This window comes from Microchirus variegatus (genome assembly GCF_963457635.1).
Source record: "Microchirus variegatus genome assembly, chromosome: 4".
NCBI lineage: Eukaryota > Metazoa > Chordata > Actinopteri > Pleuronectiformes > Soleidae > Microchirus > Microchirus variegatus.
The window spans coordinates 18,471,660-18,494,029 of NC_139805.1; the positions used below are offsets into that span (position 1 = coordinate 18,471,660).

Consider the following 22,370-nt stretch of genomic DNA (forward strand, 5'->3'; position numbering starts at 1 on the left):
GTCGGTCTCTGAGCTTTTGGGACGAGCAGGCAACAGTTCCCAAACACCTCTCCCTCCCTCCCTCCCTCCCCTCCTCCCTCTCTGTGCTGGTAACATGTGAGTAATAGGCTCCACCACATCACTGGCTGCTATAGGCTGAACATGTTGTTGACAGCACAGTCGCTCTCAGGTACCTGGTCGCCCTGCATTGTCCCTCTGGCGCGCTCCAAGAGAAGAGCATGTTTGCAGATCGACAACGGCTGCAGTTGCGAGCTGTACTGAGCATCTGTGCCTTTAAAGACTTGTAAGTGCGCGTCTACCCAGAGCCCCGCAGCCCAACTTGCCACAACTCCGACACGCTCGGCGAGTCGAGCAGAGCTGACTTAACCAGAAAGGCACTGGCTCACCCTTCACACCTAGACCCATGGAATAATAACAATGGAATACCACTGGATACTGCTTTCTGTCTTTATGTACTTAACCTTCCGTCCAGGTAAGACTGCGCTCTTGGTGCGCCACTTTACACAGAACTTGTTGCTGCTCACTTATGATGATGAACTAAAGGTTTGACTGTATTTTTACGAGCAGAGGTGCACTTTTTCCCTTTAGCCCCCATAAGATAATCCACATCAAAGTGCACTGAATTGCTCCACTTGCCCCGCATCGCGCTCATGGTGCGTTTCTCCACACTTTTCTTTGTTCTGGGAAGTGGTTCACTCAGCTCGAAAGGCTGCTAATAAGACAACCTGAACTCACTGAAACCTAATGAGGAAAGTGGATACCTCTGATCTGGACGCCAAGTGCGCCACTTTAATTATTGATGCTATCTACAAAGAACAGCGCGCCATTAACAAAAAAAAGTAATCGCACAGCGAAATAAAAGCAGGTTGCTGACCAATACACGGGCTGTGTTGAAGGTGGGATTTCCCCCTGATAACCGTCTTTATGGAAATGTTTGTCCAGCTCCTCATCCCTATAAGAAGTATGCAAACAAGCAGCGACGGAACAGGCAACTGTTATGGCTCATGTTTGGATAGATATTGGCACGCGCGTAATTGTATTTTTACTAAGTTATTTTGTGCATTTACCTGCCAGAATATAAAAGATTTTTATAGTCAGGATGCGCAGTTATAAATAAAATAGGTGAATCAAAGTGGATAAAATCGTTTGCAAACTTTACAGCACTGTTAGTTCTTTGTCTAACGAGGAAATTGAGTCTGGACCCCCCCAGAGATAACTCGCAAATTGATGAAAGTTGCTTGGAAATATATCATCTCTGAGAATTGCAATAGAAGAGAGGCAGCGAACTATTATGTCGTCTGTAGTCTGTCGTTGCCTCCTCACTTTGCGCCCTCGGTGCGTGTGCGGACCCGTGGTCGATCACACCGGCATCAGCTGTCTGCTGCCCTGCTGCTGACATCTTAATAATGAAGCGTGTGACCTGCTCAGTATACGTGGCTGATGTTGTTGATGCTCGTGTCGTGTTGATGGGGAATGTGAATGACCGCCAGTGTGTAAATCCTATACTCCATTCATGCCATGCAATAAAGAGGTTTGGCTCAAGTCTTGCACACTACGTTTTCTACACCACTATATGGTGATTTACTATCATAAACGCAAACACATTATACAATAATTAATGTGGTTTATGCATAACATGTTTTTGTTTTCTCTCCCCCCTGCCAGGCTGATAACTAAATATAAACATGACATTCCACAGTTGTTTGTCACCTACACCACATGCGGACAACGAGGATCTGTAAACACACATTTGCATTAACAGTTGATAAACAAACCCACACCTCTATAATGATGCTGCCGTTTGCTGTTCTCTGATTATCTCGGATAAATCACGCCTCCCCGTCATGGCCGCAGAAATGATGTATGGAAGGCATTTTATCACGGCAAACTTGGAATGAAGGGAGTACATTTTTAGTCAGCAGCATCGTTTCCACAGTTTTTTTTACATTAGTCCTGGTGCTGTTCATCACAACTGGCTTCATTAAAGAAAGCGTGAGTCGAATCAACTCCTCGGTGGTGCCATTTTCTCTGAGCAAATATAGTGCTGTTGTGTTTCCACACCTGTTTTCAGTTGGTGAAGCAGATTAGATCAATTGGATCCCTTAAAGAGATCACCCACACCGACCGACTACGCCTGGCTCTCGCTACACACATTTGCTTTATGTTATCGCCTGACCGCTGTCACGCAACAGAGTCATTTCTCCAGTAATGTAATATTTGGTTCCTTTGGCTCTACAGACAACAGCTCTCATGTCAGGAGAGTCAAGAACCTCCTGTTGTAATCAAACGCACTGATGTGGATGAAAAATAATAAGCTTTGCATCCATCGATGCTGCTGCCAAACCTTTTATACATTTCCCTGAAATCGTTCCCCGAGATTCCATCTAAGGTATCACATGTCATGCATTTGTCAAAAGACGCTCAACTTCATATGTGCTTAGATCTCCAAGCGTCCTTTAAACTGAGAATAATATCTGACTCACTCAATTTATAACTCACGTTGATGGATCACAGGTGGACCTTTTCAAAGCAGTCACATTCAACTGAAATCATAGTGTTAAAGGTGATTGCTTTAGCTGGTGCACAGTCAGTGTTTTGAAGTTTTGGGGTACGATTATCCTATTGTTTACATGTGGCTCACTCAGGGTTTATGCGTACTATCTAAGCTGCTCTAATGCACACGGATCCTGTTGGATTGCACGTGTTGACATCATTTTGACTCCTCTGTGGTGTGTAAATATTTTCCTTTTTTTTTCACATGCAAGCTAACTCACTTTAAATAAACGACATTACCTTTAAAATTCTGAACGCTTCAAATCCACAAAGATTTCACATCACGTGTCTGTATATATTCTGATATTTTGAATCCTCTTCCTTTTTATTATAGGCAACACCAAGCCCACAATTACCCCCATTGACCTGGATCACCTAGTCATTGATCTCAACCAGCGATTTGAACTGCTCTGTCGGGGTGAGAGGGAGATACAGTGGATGCGAGAGGATCGGCCCAATGTAAAGCTGCGGGAGGAGAAAAAGACGAATGGCATGTCCACGCTGCAGATCACCAAAGCTCATCCTGGTCACATGGGTCGCTACATCTGCCTGGAGAAGAGCTCTGGGGAGCAAGCCTCCATCTATATCTACATCAGAGGTAGTTGCACGTAACTGCTGACTAATGTGTGTGTGATACCGTGAAGAAAGAGATAAGGAAAATAACTGAAATACAAAAGCTGTTGGGAATAGACCGCGTTGTAGAATGGAGTAAATCTTTTTGTGGTTTTTTTTGCTGTGGTGATATGGAGCAGTGTGTGTGGGTGTGTATGCTGAAGACGGTTTATAACTTTGCCCTCGACAGGTACAGTACAGTAGATACTGTAGCTATTTATTGAGTACAAGATTGAGTTATACTGTATTTCTTCATCCGTGTGACTCCACATTCCCTTGGCCCACAGCCATTACTGCAGGTTTCATGACTATACACTCCACAAACGATGCATCTATATCGAGAGGCTCCAGGTAAAACATGACTAGAAAGATACTGAGACCAAAGATTAGCCTGTGCAGAAGGTAGCATTTTTAATTATCAAGCTTCTCAGGTTTGCAGGGTCAGTAACTGGGGTCCAGTTTTGTGGTGAGCGAGCTGATAGCTGAGAAGCTGAGGTCTCATTCAGATGGAGGATTTGTGAAGGAGAGCCTTGTTGCTGCTAGAACTGGAAACAATCGGTTTGTTCCAAATTGTGAGGTTGTGGAGTGATATGGAGGATTTTACTGAAAAAACATAGAAGGACTCAACAACAAAAGTCACAGTGTTTTTTTTCTTCTCGAGCTCTTGATGAAAGCAGCGATAAAAGTGGACATAAATACATCAAGCTGTTTTTTTGTGAATTGGGTCACTACTGAGTTTGATATAAGGGAGGAATTGCTGGCCTTTAAAAGCCATGCGTGCTGTGGCAAGTGCAAATTGAAAGGGGTAGCACTGCTCATTTTCCTGCTACGCAATGAAAAGAAGTCTGCTTTGATCTCAGGATAGCTGGTGTGTCTCCTTCAGGTGTTTTGGCACGAGGTTTTAAGGCATGAACGGTAAACATTCAATGTTGATGTGCCTGACAAATATAATCTATTACTATTGAGCTTCAGAACAACGCTGAGCCTCTAGATATTTACCATTATCTGCTCGAGCTGAATGTGTATCCTTAGACACGCACTGAAGTTAGTATCTCTGTTTGGGACAAACAACAACCAAACTGACTCCTGCAAAGAAAGAAAGAAAGAAGAGATATACTGTATAATATACACAGCCCCCGCCCTTGCTTTAAATTAAGCCATATATCAGTCATCATCTGTCAACTAGTACAAAACATGACTGTTTTTTAATGTATTTGTTGATGGACGATAGCTTAATGAACCTTCTGCTGCACAGAGAAGACTAATAATAATGTAATAGCGCTGGAGGAAATCCTCAGATCTGTGTACACCAATGACTAGACTAGAATGAATACATGAAAACAAGCATATTCACACTAGAGCTGCGAAATTATATGTGTTGTTAGACACTGTATATTTAGTTTTTTTCTGTCCATAAAGAAATTCCTTCAACTTATCCATAGGAGAAAATCTTAATCTTTAATCATCTGACATTTTAGAACAATAATTCATGATATTGATTGATTGGGTTTGCTCACTTTTGTCGTCAAACCACCGAATATTAGTCAAATGATAGCAGTGTATCAATTCATAAACAAGACAAAATTAGCCTTTGCTGAAAAAAGATTTTTAACATATGAATTCCTACTGAATGTGGACAAATCAAATAGTTGTTGCTGAATTTTTTTTATTGATAAAACTGTAAGTGATAAAGTGTAATAGTAATTTAGGTAAGGTTACACACTCTCATTGGTCCTTTGCATACATCTGATTTTTTTAGTCTCTGCAGTGGAGAACAAGAGCCAGATGATTTTTAATCCCCATGCTGCAACTAGATCATGATTTATTCGCTTGTTTAGTTAAGGCTGTAAATACTTCCCACCTGTCTGCATTCTTGCACGTTGTCACGTTTTCATTATTCATTAAACAATTCTGTATTCCTAAATATGTCCATCTATGTTGAGGTTGATGATAATATTGAGGTCCACAAATTGAAAATAAGTGAATGGATACATTCTTTCTCGTCTACAAATGCGCTCTCATCTTAAAATAACACTTCTCAAACAGAGACGGTTAGAAGCTCGTATCTATTACACAGTGTAGCTTTGTTATATAATGAGTATCACAAGCTCAAGCTTTAACAACTTACACCTCTGGCCCCACTTCTGGTGTGCAATTGCTTCTTTTTTTCTGGCAGATCTTGACAATCCCTTCAGAAAATCAAAGGTGTTCAGCATTCTGACTCGTGTGGGAGACGGTGCTACCATCCCCTGCCTAGCAACCGATCCAAGTTTGGACAACCTGCATTTGGAAACGTGCTCCAGTGGAGCTCTAGTCCCTGGTCTCCAGTATACTGCGAGCCTGGAACAAGGCATCAGCATCCACAACACGCAAAAGGCCTATGAAGGCTGTTACGTGTGCACAGGAAAGCTCGGGGAAAAGCACATCAAGTCACATAACTACTACCTGACAGTGAGACCAGGTAAAGTTTGAAAAATGCACATATACACTGTTGTATTTCCATCAAACATTCCCCTTACGTACTCATAATGTTTTCAAATGTCATTTCAGTCCCACTTGCTCCTCCTGTGATTGAGATGCAGGCCCCCAAAAGAATGATTCTTACCCGGGATGAGAGTCTGTCCCTAACCTGCAACACCACCAACGTCAATGGAGAGATCAAGTTGCAGTGGGTGACCCCGCCTGGTTCGGTGAGACCCTTGTGCATTTTCTTTGCCGTGTGCTGTGCTATATTGATGCCGTATTTATCTGTACATTTTGTTGATGAAGCTGGTTTTGTTTATTGGGTTATATGAAAATAAGGGATGTCTCCATCAGGGTAGTTTGGCCCCCCGATCCTGATCCAATCGTTTTTTTTTTACTGTTGAGTCTCTACCAATGCTGTGTCCTGATCAGACAGTTGTATTCACCTAGATCAGTAAAATAAATAACATTCCGGATAAGGATGTAGCTACAGTAACTGAGCACTATGTTTGTGTAGTGCACGTCATTCAACTGCAACCAACATAGTGAAACTTATCTGCATGTTAGCTGTACACGTGGTTTGTGTGTGTGTGTATGTGTGGGTGAGCATGTGCTGTGGCAGAGGACTGAGCAGAGCAGATCAAAATTAGGCATCGTATTAAAATATGACCATTTATACCAACCATAGGTAATATGAAACACGTGAACACGCTGAAATGTAAGTTTGGGGAGATTGTCGATCTCCAATCAGTAAAAAAAAAAAAGCCCAGATCTGGTACTTGGGATTGGGATTGGGACATCCCGAAAGAAAATACTGTTGCTTGAATATGATACTACAAGCCAGCTGATTACTTAAAAGAGATACTGGATGCGCTACATACCAGCTGTGTAGTATTGTTGTTTTACCTGCAAATGGGAAAGAAAATATGAAGCCTTATAAATACTCCCCGCAAACAAGTAGAATTATTGCCTGTTAATCCATCACAGGTCACTCTCACCAAAAAATGATCAACTGAAAGCCGTTGTGAGTGCAAGTGACTGGGGTTAAAGTTCAGCCTGTGCAATCATTTGGATGTTGTATGTGGTTTCTCTGTGTGGGTTACCCTGAGCATACATGCACAAGCAGGCGAGTGTGTGTCCATGTGTGTTTGTATGCTTGGCAAGTGTAGACATGCAGACGGGGTTAATCTCTAGAGATCTCTGGGCGTTGACAGGGTGCCGTCTGGTATCCACAGCAACCAGCAAAGGTTGACGGCGCTTCACGCATCCAGACGGAGCACTTCACTCATGTGCGCAGCTCTACCTTGCACATAGCAGCGGTCAGACCACAGGATGCTGGGAGGTACCGGTGTGAAGCTGAGAATGAAAAAGGGATCAGCACGCAGTCCGTGTGGCTTGACGTTTACGGTGAGTGCATGAATAAGTTGCTTAAACTAACTTGGAAGTTTTTTTAATAGCTGTTGGCAAGCGCACAACAATGATGTCATTGTGCTGAATTATAATTTGCCTCAGATTTTAATTTTCCACTCCAAATACTAAATAGCCAAGGAATTATTAGACAATTTTTGAAAATATGCCTTACTACAGGACATTATTCTAGAGATTTAGATAGGACATTTATCTGTACACTATATATGAAGCTGTCTGAAATTTGGTAACTTCACTCATCACAAAGACTAGAAACTGATTGTGAATATTCTCAATCATCTAGAAGTAACATATAAGAGTAATACTACATTTTGTAGTATCAAAGTAATTCCATGTTACAAATTATGTTTTGTCATATTATTACTTGATGCTCGATTTTAAACTCCCTTTGTTTCAGATGATATGATCGTAGCGACTGAGATAAACAGACACTTACATTCATGCTGAATATAATCCTATCATATCATCCAACAGTGTAAAACAGTGAGGATAGTGATTTCATGGTCGAATGGTTCTATAAAATTCATTTAACACTAATTTGCCCCAAAACCATTGAATTACCCAGTATCCTTTATTTGCGATTAAAATGTAATATCTGTTGAAAAACATTCATATCACATAATACCCAACACTGTCCAGGACTCATATGATCTTAACAAGTCACATGAGAGTTGAGGACATGCATGACCCCTTCAATATGTTAAATGTTTTGGTTTTCTGTGACAAATCTGGAGTCTCCTACACTAGAGAAGCTCCCTCTGAGCTAGGATTTGTTTTCCAATTGTATGACATCATCTGTGGATTTATTGGACACCTGTGCCCACACAGTGAGACCTGGGGGGGCACAAACTTTAGCTGCTTTATTGCATGTTGATAGTGGACTTCTCAGAGTGGACCACTGCATGAATGGCAAAGTAAAAAGTTGACATACAATATCTGTGTTTATATCAACTGTAGCTTGTGTAAAGTGTTCAAGCAGGGAGGATAATGTTTTGGACCACAGTCAGTCATGTTTACCGAGCATGTCATGGCCAACCTGATTCCTGCATACAGGCAGAGATTAAGCTCTGCAAACCTGTAGTGAGGACATCAAAGACGCGGAGCAACAAAGCTGTGAATGTCCTTGAGGAGTGTTTGGACTGCACTGATTGAGATTGTTTTAGGACTGCTACCAATAGTCAGAAGGAGTTTACAGTTGCTGTGACGTCCTACATCAGCTTCTGTGAGGACAGCTGTGCACCAACACACACCAGAGTGATAGAAGGAAGCTGAATTTAGGAGTGAGGATAGAGACAGTTTTAAAAATTCTACAGATTTAGTAAGGAGGTGAGAAATGCTAAATGACTTGTACACAACCACCAATTCTCAGCCAATGACTCTGTTTGGAAAGGGCCTCAGACAGATGAACAGCTACCAGCCCAGACTCCCTAATTTGGCAAACAACCCTTATCTGGCCAGTGAGCTGCATTAGTTCTACTAATGTTTTGAAAGCCAATGTAGCAGTTGTGAGGCTGCCTCCAGCCTTACAGTTCCTCCCACTTCCCTACAGCAGTAGACAGGATCCTTCAAGTGATCACCGCAGAGCAGGGTTAGGGTTAGGGTTAGGGTTAGTAGTACCTCCTTTACTGCAGTGGCATCTTTTACCATCGCAGAGACAAATATTAAGACAGAACCCACGAAAAGCAGCCGGACCAGATTATGTCTCTCCATACACCTTTAAGCACTGTGGTGACCAGCCGTGTCCAGTGTTTTAACACCTCATTGCAGAAATGTCAAGTACCAGCCTGCTTCAAAACCTCTAAAATCACCCCCCCCCCCATGCCCAAAACCCAACGATCATTGGACTCACCAACTACAGACCCGTTGCTCTGATCTCTGTGGTCATGAAATCCTTTGAAACCGTGTGCTGACAGATCATTAAGGGCCAATACCTGGATCCTTCAATACAAATAACTCTGTGATTTACCACAGCTTATACATTTTTTTCTTTGCAAATAACGACATAAATTTTTTATTTTCTTCAGACAAAGGATTCATCACCGTAAAACCCACAAGCAACGGAACCATCCGTGTCCGCTCCGGCGAGAGTTTGTCTTTAAAAGTTGAAATGGAGGCTCATCCAAGACCGCACACCTATTCCTGGAGCTTCATGGGCTATGAGCTGTGGAACACGACTGACCACGTCATCACCACACACAGCCATGAATATAGGTTAGCCTGCACTCAAACACTTGTCACTTCTTTTACCACATACATGAAAATGTTCATTACCTGCATTCGGAGGAATTTAACACCTTCGGTTTTTGTCACAGCTGCCTGAGAAATACAACCGCAATTCTTAAGCTGCCCTTTGGTGTCATGTGGAATATTCACTGTCGGCGTTTAAATGGTTTTCATGTAAAAAAAAAACCATTAAAGGTTTCTTAGATGTAGATAAATATTGTATTATTTCTTTTAAAACTGCATGTACAGCATGCTAATATTATGTTAATATTCGGGCATTTGAGCCTCATCTGTACACGACAACAATTCATCAATAAACCAATTTGAATAACTGAAATAAAAAGGCAGCATCAAAGTTTAAAGGGTAACGTTTTTCTCAGGTAGCTTTGATATGAATCATCTCTTTTGTTGACATTCATTTAAAGCATGAAACAAAACTAAATGTGTGTTCTTTCTTCACGTAGGTACATCAGCGAGCTGAGGCTGGTGCGTCTGAAAATGTCAGAAGGCGGGGTTTACACCTTTAAAGCCTCCAACGGTGACACATCAGTAAATCAGACATTTACCCTCTTTGTGATCAGTAAGTTGTGCCATAGATTTTTGGTAAAAGGTCTTTTGCTCCCGTAAGCAATATAATGCATTCCATTGCTCAACATTGCATTAATCCTCAGTGGCTGACGTGTGGGAATAGATTTTAATGACCTTTTCTTTGTCGTGGATGACTTCTTGCTCTCTGTCTCACTTCACCCTGCAGCATCCATACCTCACTACAGGTTTAATACCATGTGATGACATTTTAAATGAACCCCCCCCCCTTGCTTGTTATAGATATCTTACCAGATCTACTTTTGTTTGTCAGGTAAACCTGAGATTGTATCTCATGAGGGCCCAGTGGATGGACAGGTGCGTTGTGTGGCAGAGGGGTTTCCTGCGCCCCAGATCACCTGGTACTACTGTGAGCAGCCATATATAAGGTGAGATTGATCAAGGCCCTTGATAAACCGTGATCAGAACTATCCAAATCAAACTAGTTGATTTAGAAAATGATTGTCATGCATATCAGATAATGAAAGATTAACCCTTTAAGGTACGCACCAAGAAAAAAGCAAAGGAAAAAATATTTCTTTGCATTTTTTATTATTTTACTATTTTATTTTATGTATTTATGATAACAATAATGACTATCAATATATATATGTTTTAGGGGTTTTTTGTTTGTATTTTTAATTAGCCCCTACAGTATTTTAAATACAGGCCTCTACCAAACGGTTGATATGTCTGTTCATAATAAACTTGGTTTGCATATTTCATAAAGTACAACATTCAGAACAAGTCCCATTAATTTAGTGTTAGTGAGTTCAGCTTGATGCATTTTAATATATAGAGATGAAGTGACTTAAAGTGTGGTCGACCAAATGGTTGAGTAGTACCTTAAAGGGTTAACAAACAGAGAAACAAGAAAAAACATTTCTCAAATCTGAATCAAAACAATTATATCTGGAAGTACATTGATTTTCGTTCTACTGAACTCTTGTTATATTGTTGTTATTACATCATTATTGCCCAGCCCTACTATCACTACAATCAGTACTAACAGTTGATGAAATTACATTTTCCTCCTTCTGGTGAGAGAATTCTGTATCTGTGCTTTTCTTTTTTTCTTTTTTTTATTGCTGGTTTGAAGTGGTCCAATTGGAAATGTGATGTCATACTGTACTGCCCCAACCAGAGCTTTAAAGGTGACAGGTTATTGACTTTCCCTTGAGACCGTGCGTGCTGCTATTAGCATTTTACTTTAATCGAGTCAAGTAATGTTTCAGCCCTGAGGCCTTTTTTTTTTTTTTTAAGATCAACAATAGTAGGACAGAGGCGACGTTACATAGGCCACACCCTAATAACACAACTGACGGTGATTAGTCTACACCATATGGTTGAGACAAACAACTACAGCTAATCACATCACTTCAAACAAATAACAACATGTAATACAACACTGAAGAGATTGAATTGTACATTTATAGCAAGCTACATTCAAATATGTGAAAATAATTCAATTTAAAATACACAGAGTTGAGATACACAGAGCTCTGTAAAGGCATTATTATCAATACAAATCCATTATTGAATAAACAGGAATGTTTCTGAAATCAATTCAAGTCATAATCAAACAATGTAGAAAATGTGCCACCACTCCACAATGAAGGATTCTCTGCAGAAAAGTACTTTAATGTTCAGGAATAAGAATGTTCACTTTGATCTTGCTTTCTTAACACGAAGCCAAGTTATACAATTAGGTGACAGTTATTATAATTACTGACAGCGGCAACAACCACAGCAGCAATTGCCCTCAGGGACAGATGTTTATGGAGGAGGTAAAAATTAATGTGCCAACTAACCCTTTAAGTAGTCTCTATTTAAGTACTTCATTCCACATTCAACCGTCAGTCATGTTGTATGCTAATATTCTGGTATTATTGCTGTTATCGCTTCTAAACCCATATCATTGGTTCAAAGTATTATACTAGTCATTTGTTTTTTGTTTTGTTTAATTGTTGCAGTGTCAGTTAAGACAGATTTATTGTGCTGTCTCTGTTTAAAGTTACTTATAGTTTCATACATTCATTTCATTTCTGTCAAATTTTGTCATAATATCACATCATAATATTCCTTTTTTAAAGGACACCTATGTCCTTAATGTCCCATTTATTGCCTGTTTTTCAGGTTAAAATACATTTGATGGAAACCAATGATGTTGACAGGAACATGGAATTACCTTTTTGAAAAGGTTTTCTGGCTTATGATCCAGATCTTAGGAAAGAGGTCTCTTTGACATAACTGAGTGAATGTCTGTAGTTCATGGTTTGTTTGTTTTTTTTGATTTTTGAAATCACTGAAAACCTCTTGACTCGACATGTGTCCAGTGTTTTTTCTATAGGAATGATGATGACTGTAGAGGTTTGTAGAATAAGAAAAACAGATTTGATTAAGGGTGACTTGTGATTGGTTAATAATGATAAGATGACTCCCATGTGACAGGGGATTTAAAGGAATTAATTTGTGAACGGTAGGGGCCTGAGATATCTACCCGGATACACCTGGATATGACTCATCTCATGTCAAACATAAAGTGTGTAAAAGGAGGTGTGCCATGTTTCTGTCGCAACCCAAATACCACAGACGATTAGTCATATGTGATTATCCAGCGATTTCTATAAACATAGATACATCAACTTAATAACCATTACATACAGGTCCATGAACACTAAGTGGGATATATCATATAACCAGATATATCTGAGGTATCTGCCTGTGTCTTGTATGGCTTTAAGTTTTGTTTTTAAAGCCAGGGAGAGGAATGTGTGTCTTTCAGGAACTTTCCGTGCGAGAGATGCCTGAGTGACACGACAGCCTGGTGATCCCATCAGCCCTTCAACAATGTGTAATCTTCTGATTTCAGGTGCTCACAACAAAGTAATGCCACACAGGAGAGGCGAAATGTCATCACTGTGACTTTGTCCAGCCCCGTATTTGGGAAGTCGGAGGTGGAGAGTCGGATGAACGTCAGCAAAGGGAGGTTCAGTACTCTGGAATGTGTAGCAACGGTGGACGGAGAGCAGGCCTACACACTCTTCTCCATCAGTGGTGAGTGAGGCGCCACATTTAAACAGCGTAGGAAGCACCGGATTTGTACACACGGTGTCTAAATTGGGTCCAAGTAATGCTCAACAGTTAAGAGATGATGTGGCAGATACAGAATATAGAGGGAACGACCTGCCTGTGACTCCCTGCTCTGTGGACTGATAACAAAGTTATCTCACCTCTGCTCCGTGTTAATACCTGTTTAAGATTTATTCAACAGATCAGAATATTTACTAATTGCACCTGGATGAATGTCCTCTATAATCTGTAGATAAACATTAGCAAAGACGTGAAAGACCATGAGCCATCACAAAGGAATTGTTTTTGTTATGATTCCAAATCTACTCTGTTATAACGGCTTCCCCTTCTGCTGTACAATGTTTTAAAGTGGTGTGAGGGCAGGGACTTTTACCCTGTGGACAAGAGGCTTAAGTTTAGGCAGGACACTGTGGGCTCACTGTGGACTTTGTAGGATGAGCCCAGTGGGAGCATGTGCCCAGGATTCTTGTGCTCCACAGAGTAACAGCAGACCGGGCGGAGGCGCTGAGACTGTGTAGCACAGTAGGAGTCCTGGCGATGCTGGGTGTCCTGGAGGCTGTGGGAGGCTTGGAGGTGTCAGTGAGCTGCAGCAGAGAGTACACAAATCTTTAGACACCACTGACAGGTTTACAGGGGATTAGTTCCTGCAGACTCTGCATTCTCAGATTTGAAGTGGAGAGAAAGCTTCTTATCTCTAAACAGCTTATTAACACTCCACTGTACTGTAAAACAAAAAGGCATCACAGCCAGACACAAAGGAACTGGGCACTGATTATATATAATTACTCACCAGCTGTAAAAACAACAGCAGTACAAAATAATTATAATCGGAGGGGATTTTAGGCAGTTAAACAAAAGAACCGCTGAATTTGAAAACAAACAATAAAACACAGGACCCTACAGTATGTATACATATATAATTGGATTAGTTTGCTGTGATTTGAACAAAGTGGTCTTGACTGTGACTTAACATAACCCTAATTACCCTTTGCAATGTCATTTAGATTGTGAACATGTCAAACTGATGAAACAGTCTTTGGTTGACATCCACCTGTATACAGTATGTAACTTGAACATGTCACTCTCCCTGCAGAGAGAACTGTTCCCCATGATCTGTTCACTCCACTGCTAATTGGCTCCATATCAGCAGCAGGCATCCTTTGTCTCATCGTTGTCATTCTGTTCTACAAGTACATGCAGGTAAGGTCCGTGCAAGGCGAAGCATGTTTAAAAGCCACTCGTTCATTTCTAACCATTTCTGTCTCGTTTTTATTCGCGTCCCCGCCAGAAACCAAAATTCCAGATTCAGTGGAAAGTTATTGAAGGCATCCATGGAAACAACTATGTGTATATTGACCCCACCCAACTCCCGTATGATCATCAGTGGGAGTTTCCTCGAAACAACTTGCATTTTGGTGAGCACCGCGACTCAATTATTACATAATTACGATAATTATAGTGGACACCCTTGTGTCGTAAATGTGTATCAATGCCGGAGCAGATTGATGTGAAGATAATAGAGGGTTTGTCTCACAAAAAAAACCCAATGCAATTGGCATGACATTATCATGGTCTCTTAGATGACATCATTCTTATTGACTGTTTTTTTCTAGTATTATGGGCACAGTCCTATAAAGCAGTTACTGTGGATGGCTCATTAATGATGAAACCTCACTCCCTCACTGCAAACACAAAACTGTTGACACACGCTGGGTGTTGTTTTGAACAAACCTTTTTAAACAGGATCCTGCGTGTCCTGGAGCCTATGTACATGGCCCAGGGGCTCAAACTGGTGTTGTCCTAGGAACGCTGGCATGAGGCCAGTTAGTGGGTTGGAAGCAGGATGAGGGAATAACAGTTTGGTGTTTGTCTTGTCTTCAGGGAAGACGCTGGGATCTGGTGCGTTTGGAAAAGTGGTGGAAGCCACTGCGTACGGACTCTCCAAGACGGATACAGTCATGACGGTGGCTGTGAAAATGCTCAAATGTAAGTGCTGCCATGGAGCACACATGTAAATGACGTGGCACAATTACAGCAAGTATCTTTAAAAGTGTGTGAATATCAGTTTATAACAGGTTGTGTCATGTAAGTTAATCTTGCACTTAGAGTGTTCCCAGTCTTTCTTCATAATTGATTGATTGCTTTTTTTTTTTTCCTCTGCCCACAGCAAGCGCTCATGCCACAGAGAAGGAGGCACTGATGTCCGAGCTGAAAGTCCTCAGTTACCTGGGACACCACATGAATATTGTCAACCTGCTCGGAGCCTGCACTGTTGGAGGTCCGGAAGCCATGTTTTACTGCATCACTTAAGAGTGTTCAATAAATCTGTAAAACTCAGTCATGTGTCACTCTTATTATATGTGCTTTTTTTGTTGTCTGCAGGCCCTACACTTGTGATAACAGAGTACTGCTGCTTTGGGGACCTTCTTAACTTTCTACGGAGAAAAAGAGAATCCTTCTTTTGCTTTAAGCTGGAGGAGGACTGCTACTACCGCAACATTGCGCCACAGAGAGACACACCAGGGTCAGTGTCTTTTTGTGTATGTAAAAAAAAAAAAAGGTTTATTGTGTGAGCAAGAAGACAGAGCACTCATATTTACAATCCAGAACGTGCGTGGGACGAGGGTATTGGGACAGCAGTGTGCCAATGTGTGACTGTACTCTGCTGAGACCAGACTGCTCCTTTCCTCTTTACAGAGACAGCTTGAACGGCTACATGACCATGAGGCCTTCTGCTGCTGGCAGCCATCCTTTCAGTTCTTCCCTTGAGAAGAGATGCTCGCTACACAAAGGCAAGAAGAAACAGAAAAGAAAAAAAAAAAAAGAAAGAAGCAGCTGAAAGGATGTGTGATTTCAGAAAATAACCTTCACACTCATTGTTCTCTCAGGTGGCTCTTATGTGGAAGCAGATGATGAGAGTGAGATGTTTGACGAGGATGGTCTGTCTCTCGTCACTGAAGATCTTCTGAGCTTCTCCTACCAAGTGGCCAAAGGCATGGAGTTCTTGGCCTCCAAAAATGTGAGCGTCAGCTTGATTTAGCAGATTTTAGAACTATCATCATTTCTGCATGAAGCTCTAATATAAAGTTCTACGAACGATATCACACTTTCTTCTCTTTTTCAAAGCTTGTAAAAAAGACGTTAAATGCATGTTGGTCCATGTCACTGAAAAATTTATTAGACACGGAAGCAAAGACACTGTGGTCAGAAAGCTCAGATATCAGTGTCAAAGGTTATGTGTTACAGATTCAAGTGTGAGATCCAGTAGCTTATGGCATTAGGAAAAGCTCTTCATTCATGACTAATGTTAAACTACTGATCGGCCATGTATTTACATGCATCGTTAGTTGTTAAAGTTAAAAAAGGGCCATTTGTTTCCCAGTGTATCCACAGAGATCTGGCAGCCAGAAATATCCTCCTTACTCAAGGCAGAGTGGCAAAGATCTGTGACTTTGGCTTGGCCCGGGACATCACCACAGACTCGGACTATGTCGTCAAAGGAAACGTAAGTCCGTGCCTATTAACGTAGTAGCACTTGCATCTCATTTCGTCCGTGGTTTCTCCTCCGTGATTGTTGACATTTTGGAATTGTTCTGTGTCCGTGACGTGAGTGCATAAATGAGATTTTTCTGAAAGTGTCAGTCAGGTATGAGCAGCACAAATACACTGAGATCCGTGTGTGTGTGTGTGTGAATGTCAGGGGAATGCCATATTTATATCTGACATTTGTTACAGTCTGTTCATATTGCAGTCCTGGGGCCACAAACTACTTTCACAGGGAAAAAAAAACATAACTTGTGTTTCTTTCTCTTTTTGTTGTTTTTCAGGCACGTCTGCCAGTGAAATGGATGTCCCCAGAAAGTATCTTTGAGTGTGTGTACACATTTGAAAGTGACGTGTGGTCCTATGGCATCTTGCTTTGGGAAATCTTCTCACTAGGTATTTATCATTGCGTGTCAGTGTTCGTCTCGCTCTCTCTGTGTTTATCCAAAGTGCTTTATGTAACCGAAACTCTCTGCTGAATGTAGGTAACAGTCCGTATCCTGGTATGCCTGTGGATGCAAAGTTCTACAAACTGATAAAAGAGGGATACCGAATGGATGCACCAGAATTTGCACCCAGTGAAATGTGAGTTGCTGTTAAAGAATGTTATCCAATGAAAGACTGTGCAAATAATGTGGGGGATTTAGAAAGTAGCACATTATCTCCAGTGAAACTGGGAAAACACTTAACTGATAATGGAAAACAACAAGATGATGTAATAAGTGTTTAATAAATGTGGTATGCTCCTGTGCAGGTATCAGATTATGAGGGACTGCTGGGATGCTGACCCCTTCAACAGACCCCCCTTCAGGAAGGTCGTGGAGAGGATTGAACAACAGCTCTCTGATGCCACTAAGCATGTAGGTTTGATTTATTTTTTTAAATGACCCAAGTAGACTTCAAAGGCCACTGGGATTCCAGAGTCCTTAACCTGACCTGACAAGTGGTTCATAAATATTAGCCTACACAAGAAACAAAGACAAAAATTGTTTGTTGGTTATAGGATCTTTGTATCATATTATAGGCAATGTTAGCATGTTAGCATTAAGGTTGTTTCACTTTCAAAAAATGTTAAAGCAAAAAAATGAATAATTATTGGCAGAGACTTGAAAAGAGACATACGTAGAACATACATGAGGCAAACAAGTTTTTGGTTTGATTGCTTCATCACTTGACATGTGAACACATAATGTAGCTTCAGGTCTGGGGGCCTTTTACATGTGTTTGAACTTTGATTTACATGTCACGTATGACAGCTTTTAGACTCCTCAAACACCATAGACGGTTCCTTTAGGACATGGCTTTAAGAAAAGATTGATACTACTCTCGTGTTTGTGCGATAACTATGAAGCGAACCAGGAGAGACATTACAGGGGAAATATTACGCAAAATCAACTTTTTAATCATTTAAATCCTTACATTTGGGACTCTGGAGGTCCTAACAGTCGGCAAAGTGTGGAAAAAGACTCACTCATGTTTTTGTGGTCCTCCTCAGTCTAAGTACAGGAGATGATTTCCGCACTCATTGGGACGTCACAATGCGATAATTTTTTTTGCGGAGCTTCGCTTTGTCCGTAAAACATGCAAGAGTGCTGGCGAGGGCAACGGTATCCGAGAACCGGAAGTCAGCGAAGTCCGCGAGTTCTATTCATGGCTCCACAGTGCAGCACAGAGTCCTACACAAACTTCCAGCCTCAGAGGATTTATCTGTCCAGTGGATACATGTTATATGAAGGCTATTTGCCGGCTAGAGCCTGCAAATGATCACTTTTCCAAATGCTAACTGGTGTTAGCTCCAAGTAGCCTCTGGGGCTGATGTAATTTCCTGTCCCTTAAGTTTCGTTTTACTTTTTTTTAAGGTGGACCTAAAGAGATACTACTAAACCGAGCGTTCTGAACAGGGCTGTTTTGACAGGGTGATTGAACTGCTGTGGTGCTTCATCCTTATGGTATTTTGACCAAAGCATGTCACAGACATGTTCATTAGGACACCAGGGAACTAGGTTAACTTGGAGAAATAGGGTATAATATGTCCCCTTTAATAGTTAATGTTAATGACCACATTTCAATTCTATTTGCGTGAGAATTAAGTTTAGAGGAGCTGACTGGGGGTTAAACGCCAGATGATGTCACCTTCACTAGGGCAACACTTTTTCATGCACCCCTGAATTTTGGTAACTACGCTTGCACTGCCAATGGGGCGGGGTGGCTGAGGGTAAATTGGAGTAGCAGATTTGTCTCTATGAGCTTCTCTTTGAGACCAAAGAGAGCACATGATTCTTCAGAGGAGTTTTTTTTTTCTTGGCATATTAACAAAGCAACAGTGGGAAGAAGTCGCACTGTATCAAACACTGTGTGAGACGCAGCCCACTTCCTTACTGCTTTAATGTAGCTTGTTAAATGTATGAGTTGAGACACACAAATGAGTAAATTGAAGCGACACAATGTCGGATTTCAACCTTCAAATAACGTCTCCAATATTCCATTGATTCTACATCAACTTATTACTTATACCCTCTGTTATAAAACCCTACTTTCCTCTCTTTTTCTTCCTTTTCTTCAGATTTATCTGAATTTCAGCCTCAGACTCCCTGGGACGCCGAGAGTCACAGAGGAGCCCAGTCCTCAGAGTGCAGCATTTCATCAACTCAACTCCGCTGGCACAAACAGTGCTGTGACCCAGCCTTTACTGGTCCAGCACGAGGTCTTCCTGGAGGGGACATCCCTCACAGCCCAGCGGGTATAATGACCCACCTGACCTGTCAGGCTGCCTCATAAAGTGCCTGAAATGTTCCCGCCACATACGATCCAACCACTACACTCGCCCACTGCCCCGGCACCAGCGGCAACCGTCACATGCTGCAGACAGAATAGCAGTCGCCATCTATAAAAAGGAAGCACAAAAATGAACCAATATGGCTTTGATCACTGCTATCGCGACGAATGCCTACACATTACCAAAAGGGCAGTTGGATGAATGCTCCCCTTCTCACAGCAGAGAACTCTCATGGTACAAGGGAGGAACATGAGCTGTTACTTACTTGTCATTCATTTCATTATAACACTGTTCTCCGTTATTTGTCTGTTGTTTTTGTTGTTTTTTTCAGTTCCATTTTTTCCTACACATTTCATAAAGTTTGCGTTGTGTTTTTTAAAGCACTCGATCATTTTTTTTTTTACATTCTGTTGTTGTTCTTTGTCGTTGGTCATGAACATTTATGTAGCATCATTTTCGATTGGCTGTTACAAATGTTAGAGGAAAAAAATAAGCACTTGAGGCACATGAGTTTCACATCATTTCGTTTAGGTTATGTAATGCAGCTTTCTGTTTCTGTTTTCTCTTCACTCATTTCATCATCATCAGTATTATTTCCAACTGTTCAGGTCTATGTTTATAAGAAGGAGATCATTTTTGGGGGCCAATTTAAATTGCAATATTGAGACACTGGTATATAAGCTATTAGAGAGCATGGCCGGTCATGCTTAGAGTCCATAAGTGCTTCAAGTGTTTTAAGAGATACATTTTGGATGTTACTACCAAAAGAGCATAAAAAAAGTGTCTTTACAGGATCTGATTAACACTTCATGGATCAGCCCATGATTACTATACACACAGCTGTTTTCGCAGATAAAACATGGTACGCTCGCTTTTCGTCTATGTGCTTGTTGACTGTAAATGTAAATATCTGAAGGTTAATAGTAATTGTTATAATGTGATGACATGGAAAGAGTTTGAACATGGAGCCCACAACTCTTCACATTTGTCTCATATTTGTTGCAATATCAGCCTGTATAGCCGCTGTAGAGTTCTCTTGTAAAGGTGTAAATAACTGCAAAGGTTTATATGGTTCCTTCCCTGCCACATGCAGTGTATGATCTTTGTTTACAAGCACGAGACAGGTACTGCCATTTCGGAGATGTGTTGTCTTTGCTTTTCACTTTTTTTTATATATATATTTTTTTTTCCTTCGCGAAGGATAACGAAACGGGAGTTTCTGTGTTGGTCGACAGGCTGTTGTTTGACGTGTTTCTGCCCCGTGTTACTGCTGCAGTACTTTGGTGTATGTCTTTATGGTTAAAGTCAGGTGAAAAGCCAGGGGGGGAATCTGAGGTTCTTCAAGTCACTCTTGAGAAGTTGACACTGGTCAGTGTTGGCGATCTCATTGTTCTCCAGCCTGTAGCTGGTTTCCCAGCAGTCCTCCTCTTCATTGTCTCCAGCTGTTTCCTCCATCAGAAGTGGGACTTTCAGTACCTCCCAGCGAGGAGTCTGTATTGGTCCAGACTATTATGAGTTCCCTTTTCCCACTGGTAGATGTTTTTGTGAAGAGCACCAGGAAAGTGTCCTGTTTGTGTGTATGAGTGTGCGTTTATGTGTCAGTCGTCTTTGTGTGCACATCTGTATGATTGTCAAATTCAAATATATACTGTTAAGATGTGCCACTACGAATTATTCATCAAGTCGTTTAGGCTATTAAAACCCCACAGTCTTACCGAATTGTCTTTTTGTAAATATCAATTTTCACATCATTGTAAATTTATGTCGATGCTTTTGAAGATGTTTATCTAAATGAAGATAGATGTGGTACACTGCTGCAGAAATGTATTGTCCTGTTTTTATTCGTATCTGTTTCACAGATTTCCAACTTCCAAATTGAGTTTGTTTCTCTGTCACCATGGGAACTGAAACATAACTGTTTCATCATTTCAAACTGTCTAAAAGGAAACTGCCTCAGAAAAAAATTGTCATCATTCATCATCAATATGCATCAATGTGGAAGGAGCTGTCTCAGAATAACTGATTATTTACATCTCTTTGCTCCGGCGCACCTGAAATATTTCCTGCATTTTGCTACATATTTATTAAAGGCTTTAGTGTTATGGCAAAAAAAATGTAATGTATTGCTGTTACATGTGTCAATGTAAATAAAATTGCTTATATTGAACTTAATATTACATTTTCATGATTCATTTTCACATATTAAATGCCCCAAAATGATTATGCACATCTTTTACAAATTGGCAGAGCTCAGATTCTGCATGGTAATGCACCATGATCTGTTTATGGCAGACATATGACATATTTTTTCCAAGCAGAGTGCCAGGCGTCTCACTGTGAGTGAATGCTTGTGGCAGGTTGTTCCCTGAGGTGGTTGTCATAAGTGAGTCATCAGCTCATCTTTGCTGTGAAATGGAGGTTAGCTGGATATTTGGGTTACCACATGCTACTGTAAACTACGCTAATGGATGACACACTGTCTAATGTTTTTGCCATTCTTCCTGCTCTACTCCAAACCATTTGGCTCCATCCCAGAAAGGGACATCTGGTCACGAGGGGAAAGCCACAAGGCGGACAGCAGCGCTTGAAACAGACAGGCCCGGTGCACACACACATTTTGCGTGGGCAGAGTCCATTGTTTTTACGATGGAGCTGATAAGGCACAAGCAGGAAATCCCACCATTGAAGGAGAGTGGCTGGATGCAAATATTTGTTGATCAGACTTAAAGATGTTTGGAAAGAGCATGGTGAGGAAGGTGTGGATGAATCTTCTGGATTATTGCAGTAAAAAGAGTTGTGTACAAACTCAAGAAAATAATTGAATTTCAAATTATTAATGTGTATAATTGGGTTATCTTTTTTTTCCCCCAAAACAGGATACAAACTATAATGAACGACATTATGCTTTTCTGATAAAGAAATACTCAGAATCAGTAGCTCCTTTCGTCTTCATGCTGCAGTTAAATATAAAAAAGATATACGACCTGTCAGTCTTCCACCACTGTTTCCGCTAAAAGCAGCACATGCTCACATTGTCTTTTGGGCTCCAGCTCTCCTTGAGGGCAAACAGACGCGCACTATGTTGAAGATTCAT

The 22,370-nt window shown here is 41.0% G+C and overlaps 1 protein-coding gene across 1 annotated transcript; it reads left to right on the forward strand.

The window, feature by feature from the left end:
• Positions 1–417: 417 nt before the first annotated feature.
• kita (KIT proto-oncogene, receptor tyrosine kinase a) lies at positions 418–19,246 on the forward strand (the record flags this gene model as incomplete). The annotated part of the gene is made up of 21 exons (XM_083887464.1): positions 418–472; positions 2,888–3,151; positions 5,342–5,626; positions 5,716–5,855; positions 6,843–7,035; positions 9,081–9,267; positions 9,744–9,859; positions 10,139–10,253; positions 12,737–12,921; positions 14,051–14,157; positions 14,246–14,372; positions 14,839–14,943; positions 15,125–15,235; positions 15,340–15,481; positions 15,655–15,749; positions 15,846–15,976; positions 16,340–16,462; positions 16,785–16,896; positions 16,986–17,085; positions 17,255–17,360; positions 19,064–19,246. The coding sequence occupies 21 exons, from the start codon at positions 418–420 to the stop codon at positions 19,244–19,246; spliced, it is 2,982 nt and encodes a 993-aa protein (XP_083743590.1).
• Between the last annotated feature and the right edge of the window lie 3,124 nt (positions 19,247–22,370).